Raw genomic sequence first — 8,030 nt, 5'->3', positions numbered from 1 at the left:
CAAAAACCTAAATTATAAACATTCTTCTTTTGAAGATAATGACAAACTAAATAATTAAACTTAATAATAAATAAAGAACTAAGTAATGAAATAAATAACAATCCATGAGCCCAATTAATTGACCTTTATTGAAACTGCCTTGTCTAGGTTGAAGAACTTACGAGGAGGAAGAACAGCTTACTATATCACTGTTCTGTTCTTAGAACTTTATGAATATAATATATAGGAATGCGATAGAAGATAGAAGAGTTTGTCCTTTTGAAGATAAGGACAAACTAAATAATTAAACTTAATAATAAATAAAGAACTAAGTAATGAAATAAATAACTATCCATGAGCCCAATTAATTGACCTTTATTGAAACTGCCTTGTCCAGGTTGAAAAACTTACGAGGAGGAACAACAGCTTACTATATCACTGTTCTGTTCTTAAAACTTTATGAATATAATATATAGGAATGCGATAGAATGCGGTACATATGTTATGTCTCTTGTTAACACTGCAATAGAGAAGTTAACAAAATACCTTCAAAAATCAAAATAAGAAATAGGGATGAGCGAAATATATCCTACTGTAAAAGTATCATGATGGAACAGTTAATGTCCTAATAGTATCGTGATTATAATCAATTGTTTAATGTAGCTTACTCAAACCAATCTTCTATAATTAAAATAATCGAGTTTCTCTACCAAGATAATAGCATCATTTTCTTAGAAATAAGTTAAAATTTTTATGTCCAAGTTTAATTATTTTTTAAATATAATTTTATATAAAAATCAATTATAATTCACTTGCTCATCTTAATCAATAGCACCTATAATAATATAAACGTATTTGAAATGATTAAAAAATGTAATTACCTCATCTATAGTTTCATTGATATTGGATTCTGCCATTAAATCGCTACATTCTTCAACTAAATTTTCAACGTTATTTTCATGCTCACTTTCCTCTTCATCATCTTCCGAATCATTTTGTTCTAGTATTGGAGATGGAGTGGGAGCCTTTAATTTTGTTGCTGATATATTTGTTGCTTTCGGTGACAGTTTAGGACTTGTTTTGGGCCTACGTTGTAACCAAGTGTGCTCCAAACATTGTGCGGCCGTTAAACGTATGCTATAGAAAGGAATATTAAACGTTGTTGTATTTATTTATTTTCTTATAAAATAATATTTAATTCATATATAAATGATATTTATATTATATTTATTTTTTCATATTGAATATAATATATAAAACTATATTTAAAATTTAAAAAGTTAAAAATATTTACACATAGGTTTCACTTTACAATTTTTTAATATTTATTCTAAATTCTTTGTGCAGTTAAGTAGCACTTTTTTGTGTATACATTTATATTGCAGGTAGCTAGCACTTTATTCTTAAGTTCCACTTCAATAAAACCAAAATATGAAATTCAGAAGTAAGCCAGCCCATTTTTTGTAATGAGGACAGTTTCAATGTCTGACTTAATTACTTTACTAAAATAAATGATGTTGAGGATTTTTTCATCTTTTAATTAAAAATATTTTTAATTTATATAAATTTGAATAAGTACGTAGGTACATTGAAGATACAAATACTACATAGAATTGAGAATTATTTTTTTACAATTAATGCTTACCTTAAGTCTTTTACTAATAATTTTGCTATGAAATCCAAGCACTCAGGGGAAACATTACTAAAGGATTCATCCTCAAAATCATATTTGGCAATTGTTACATTTGCCATTGTTTCTATGTCTGTTTCGCCCATAAATGGTGAAAGTCCTGAAATACTGTTATTGCAATTTTAATGTTGTCGTTGACGTCGTTGTTGTTGTTGTTGTTGTTGGCATTGTTGTTTGGAATTGTTGTGTTTTTTTTTGTAATTGTTGCAACACCAGTGGCAGCATCATTGTTGTTAAGATATTGTTCACGTAATTGGCAAATGTGCATTTGGGAAAAATAAAAGAAAAATAAATGCTTAGAAATTAACTTAATGAAATTCTCCTCTAATAAAAGAGAAATTCCTTAATTTGTATACAAAGAGTGTTCTGCAAAAGAAATTGCACTCTCTTTTATTAAAATTATTTTAATTGGGACAAGAACTTGAATACTAAAAACAAAAAATTAGATAAAATGACTAAATTAAAATGTAAGTAACTTTGCTATGCAGAAACTAATAATAGTCGTTGAAGCACCTAATCTTCCATACCTTGAGATAAGTAACTGAGTTTAGAAGAGAAGTGATTTAATTGAAAATTAAAGTATCTATACACAATATTTTTGTAGTTTCTTAAGACTTTAATTTAGTTAAAAAGGACACATGCAGACAATCTTATAGTTCGCATATCTTCTCATTTAATATTCACACCCTATTTCTTTGGTGCATTTATATTTCAATTTTAGAAGAAATTTCTAATTATAAAAGCGTAAATAAAACAGATTGTATGGAATAACATGGGTACATGGGTACTTACAGCACGTAGCAAATAACACCGACGCTCCACATATCCGTGCCGTATGAGATACAATCGAAATTCACAACCTCCGGAGCGACAAATTCGGGAGTACCGAAAAGAATCTGTAAAGGAAAATAAACAAATTAAAAACAGAAAAAGATGTAATTAAAAAAGCATATTAACAGCTTGTTTCAAGAAGTAATTCGACATATAATTGTCTGTCTTTCCGTCTGTCTGTCTGTTTGTTTGGGTGTTCAAATGTTTCCAAGTTAAAATTTAATTCGGTTTTTATTGCTAATGAACTTTAATTTTGAAGAAACAAGTAACTATGCTTAACTGTGCTCCCACGTACTGCGGTTGTATCAGATACATATCAACAATACCGCAAATTAAAGTAACATTAAGTGTACGAATAGTAGAAAATATACTTAAATATATGCTATGCTTAAAACAGAAAGCAGTTTAAAAGTATAAACTGATTTTTTAAATAAATTAATGTATAAATTAATTAAAAAAATATTATATTATAGTAGAATTATAAATGATACAGAATTATTCTATTTACTTACTTGCAACCGTTTGTCAGGATCAAATTTTCGTGCCAAGCCAAAGTCTATTATTTTAATGCGATTGCCCTCTTGAGTGAGGCATAATATATTTTCTGGCTTGAGATCCAAATGAAGTATATTGTTTCGATGTATGAACTCCATAGCTTCACAAACTTGTCGAATGATGACTACACATACTCGTTCTGTAAGTACAAATTCATCGTCGACCACACGATCGAAAAGTTCACCACCTTCAACTCTACAGATCAAATAGAATTTTTAATTAGTAACTATATTTAGTGGATGATATCTATATTTTTAAGGTTATTGCTTAATAAAATTACTATTTAAATATTTTAGAATATGTAACACACATTTTAAATAATATATTTATTTGTTTTCCTTTTTATACAATTCGTTTTTAGACCCTATACATTAAAAACTATAAGCTTAGTCGAAGGACCACTTTAAGAAACTTGTCATTTGTGGAAAACTAAACTTACTATATTCCAATTTACTATGTTATTTATATATTTTTCCCCCTGCACACAATGTTTAGTAAAGTAACTTATTAAAATGGATTAAATCAAACAAAATGACCTAACACTCCTTGTGACCTAAAAGAGTGATCATTTTGTCTTGAGGAGAGAAGAAGTTTGCTTGGTTGACAATTGAACAAAAAGTTACTCTGAACAATTCGTCAATATTGAATGCCTTATTACAAGGTGCAGAAAAACAGACAATAAACAACAACAATAAAGGATTCTTAAGAAATTTTCCAGAAAGAAATTTTCTAAAGATGTTTAAAGGATGTTGAGACTGACAAACTTCAGCAAACCAAAATAAGTTAAAACGAGCATAAAAAGATAAAACCATTTTAAAATCTCAACTGAAGTATGAATATCAGAAATATTCGTAAAATGAAATGTTCTTATTTATCAGAGCAGTAAATCGGCTGTGAGGTCATACCTCCGAGTCCACTCAGTAACTTGGTAATTAAACCGATTGTTAAATTGTCATAATGACTTAGAGCAGGGCTGTCCAAAGAACGGCCCGCGGGTCACATGCGACCCACGGCTAATATTTGTGCGATCCGCGACATCTTATACAATTTCAATCTACTACAATTACGCAAATTTTCTTTTGGTGTAATAATAAAACTAAATTATTTAATTTTTAAGGGAACGCCAAATAAATGAATTTAAATTGATAAATTTAATTTAAAATTTTGTCGAAAACAATTATGAACGTATGTATTTGTTTCCGTGACCCTCCAATCTGTGCAGTGATTTGTATTGGGCCGCTATCGCATCTAGTTTGTATAGCCCTGACTATGAGTATTGAATTCCTGATCCTGTTATAATACATATTGCTTTGATAAAACTTAATATATTAACGATTTCTTGATGAAACATATATTTACTTATTTTACCTGTGTAAAATTGTAACTAAAAACAATGAATAATATGTAGGTCAAGGTCATTTAATTATACCAACAAGATTACTAGGAATAAAGTCTTCGTTTTTCATGTTACAATAACGTTGACTTGCCATTAATCTATTTTGTCACATAAACCTCTATGGAATCGATCCAATGAATTTTAATTAGATTGAATAATAATTTTCAGTGGTTGAAATGCTCAGTTAGATGAGCTCTCTCTGTTTGTGTTAAATAGGTGTGGATAATTCTATCTATAGAAGTGAAAATTTTTTTTTTTGTTAATTATTTGACTTACAATTCCAGCACAACACACATCATCTTCTGGTACTCGAACGCGGCGTAGAGCTGTATTATCAAGTGATGCTGTAGGGAATTCATTATTTCTACTTCACGCTCCACATTTCGTTTGTCTTCACGCTTAGGAATGGGCACAAACTTTGCGGCTAATTTAAGGCCACTGCACTTCTCTTTGCATTTGTAGACTGTGCCGAACTTTCCTCTAAAAGATTAAAGATTAAGTAAATAATTTCTTGAAAATCATTTTGCATCAAAACGATGTTTAAAATTATTTCAAACCTGCCAACTTCGCTGAGTATTTCAAACTGTTCGTTTGCATCAACGCCGCGTTTTATGGTCACATCACGATATGGAAAGGTCGGTTCAAGTACTGAAATATATAAAAAAAAAAATAATTATTTATGTAATTCATTTTAATTAAAATGCAATTAAAAGCCATCTCATTGAGTCTCATTTCGACTGATAATATAATAAATACATTAAATACTTTTTAATAGCAGTTAATTGAATTATTTTAATTATTTCTGCTTAAATACTTTGAGTATTTTTAAATAGTTTTATAATAATGTTAATAATAATTTTATTTGATTTTTGATTTTTGATATATTTGATATATGCCAATCAAGCATTGTTTTTTGTGGCTGCTCTTTTATTTTGCATGGAATATTTTAAGTGCAAATTATCGCAAATACGTGAGTTTTGAGTAAATTTATCTTTGCAGTTGAATTTGTCAATAAATTTCATAATTGACTTAATTAATGCATTTGACGTATGCCGAATGCTCTTGATGCAGGCCATGCATCTGCGAAATGCAAACCCAGCGTAAATGTGAAATGTGGTTTGTAGTTTGTCAGTAATTTGAAATACTCTTCGCACTCCCCAACAAATGATTTGGTTGTCATAGTGTGTATCTTAAGTAATTTTAATGCAACTTAAGCTCTTTCCCAAGTTCCACTTAGTATCGCTAATTTCTTACAAATTTGGTGGCTGTCATTTAAAAGATACTCAGCGTTTTGTACGAATTGCAGTGTGATAATTGACGTTTTCGATGTAAATTTGTACTGACATGGTATTTATTGATTAATGGAAGTGTTGAGAAAATAATTATTTAATATTTAAATATTTCTATTGATTGACTAAGACATGGCATTAACTAAATGAAAAGAAAATATGTAAAAATTTCGAGAAAAGTGCAACAGTTTTTAGTCGAATTTTAAATTTAATTGGCGGTTGTTATTTCTAATTAAAATTTATAATTAAAAATAAAATTTTTTAAAATTATTCTTAAATGAAGAGTGTTGTTTTGACGTAATTTAAAATGGATAGATAACAGATTGTTAATTTGTTTAATAACAACAGTTATATAAACTTCTACCTCGAAAGGTAAAAAGACATATGAAGTTCAATTGAATTATTCAATGCAGTCAAGGGATATGTTTCAATCTATAGATCATTTTTATTTTATTTTATTTTATTTTATTTTATTTTATTTTATTTTATTTTATTTTATTTTATTTTTATTTTTATTTTTTTATTTTATATTTATTTATTTTTTTAGTTTATTAAGCAATAATATTTGTGTTTTTATTATCATTTTATTATAATTATTAATTACTCAGTACTATAGATGATGTTTATTATCATTTTTTAATATAAATGTTAACGTTGTTTGTCTCAATAGCTTTTCTCTCCATTTCTTTTCGATGACGCATCATTAATTATTAAAACAGAGGTTTTCTAAAATACTGTTAACTAATAATCTAGAATAAAGTGCAAGTTCATTGGAACCATTCAGTACAGAAGTAGCAGAAATATAAAGACAGGGTTAAAAAGTAACAACCAAGAGATTCATCGGTTCTAACTGCTCTTTATATAATTAACTTGTATTTAAAAAAGTTAGAAATAAATCAATGGAAATTGTGTTTAAAGTATGAGGGTTGATTGTATAGATCACGAAAAGAGAAACCTTAAGTATTCAAATAAAAATAAATCAAATCATTGCGATCATGGGCGAGATTTTGTGTTATAAACTAATCTTATACTGCCTTGCGGATCAAAACAAAAACGTCAGCATTGAGGCATATCCTAACATAGAAATTTCTGGCCAGCGGAGAATCCTAAAAAGTCTAGATAAGCCATACAATTCTACAAAACGTATCATGATTGTGAAATAAGTTGGTCCGCAACTATCACGGAATCTGCATTACCTAGAATTCGGGAAGATTTTTTGGTTTGATATCGAATACGTGTTATTTTTGAATTTGGTTGGTGAAAAAGTGAGAACGTATACAAAAATCTTGCCAAAGTCTAGCCAGTGTAAACACAGCGGAAGTCTCTGATAGAAAAGTGAATTTTAATTGAAATAAGTTGGGATTGGTAGTATATCTAGGATAACCGCCAGGTTAAAAAGCCACTACTTCTGCACAACATATATAAAAATATTTAATAATACTACATTTTTTTTAAGTATTTTCTTCTTGGAAGTCTTGAATTAGTTTCTGTTAAATGAACTTCTATTTCGATATTTTTCGATGTCATTTTTTCTGTACTACAAATCAAAGTTTTGCTTGTTAAAACTGTCGGTATCGTTAGATAGTATTGATAAGTGTATAGATATATTCTAAGTACAAGCAAAAGCTTGAGACTCCATGCACTTCTGATGTTAGCTCGAAATTCAGATGTAAGATGCAATTTTGTAAAACTTTTGATTATAACAAAAAAAGTTTGATTTAAAAATATCTTTTCTGAATAAACTATATTATCTGATTGTATTTATATTACTGAAAATATTTTGCACATATGCAAATGTATTTGAGTGAATGTGAATTTCATTTCTGCACGCACAATTTACTCAGCAAGTTACCAGAGACTTAAGTGCCAACATGAACGCTGAACTTTATGGTTTGGAATGGAGTTAAACTAAAATGTTGGGGAAGTATTTACATATATAAGTATACAATTTAGTATGCTTCTATGCATAAATGCGTTTGTATCTAACATTCCCAGAATTGCCACACATCAAATTTATTTAGCGTTTCGAGTGCAATTAGGCAAGAAAACTTGCGAAACCGAAGTTGTCATTCAGTTGCAATAGTTCCCTATGAAGTTTCTCACAATGAATTTTGGCGTGAACTATTAGTGGGTTGTTAAAGCAAATAATTGCATATTATTTAAAGTATTTTTAAAGCATTTTCATTGTTAATCAGTTATTTAAACGAAATTTTTTCAAAATACTATATTCATTCAATTTCAACAATGAAATCAAGTCTAATCAAATTGATTACAGTAATCGTGCTTCCAT

General features: G+C 28.5%; 1 protein-coding gene across 1 annotated transcript; it reads right to left on the bottom strand.

Moving 5' to 3' along the window:
- Window positions 1-787: 787 nt before the first annotated feature.
- On the bottom strand, window positions 788-5,118 carry LOC119684665 (myosin light chain kinase family member 4-like; the record flags this gene model as incomplete). The annotated part of the gene is made up of 7 exons (XM_038098759.1): window positions 788-814; window positions 861-1,116; window positions 1,625-1,777; window positions 2,462-2,565; window positions 3,013-3,250; window positions 4,728-4,931; window positions 5,009-5,118. Coding segments are annotated over 7 exons (1,092 nt in total), but the record flags the coding sequence as incomplete, so codon positions are not given.
- Window positions 5,119-8,030: the final 2,912 nt, after the last annotated feature.

This window comes from Teleopsis dalmanni, chromosome 2 (assembly GCF_002237135.1).
Source record: "Teleopsis dalmanni isolate 2A chromosome 2, ASM223713v2, whole genome shotgun sequence".
NCBI lineage: Eukaryota > Metazoa > Arthropoda > Insecta > Diptera > Diopsidae > Teleopsis > Teleopsis dalmanni.
The sequence above is the reverse complement of the archived record's forward strand: the minus strand, read 5'-3'. Positions and strand labels throughout refer to the sequence as shown.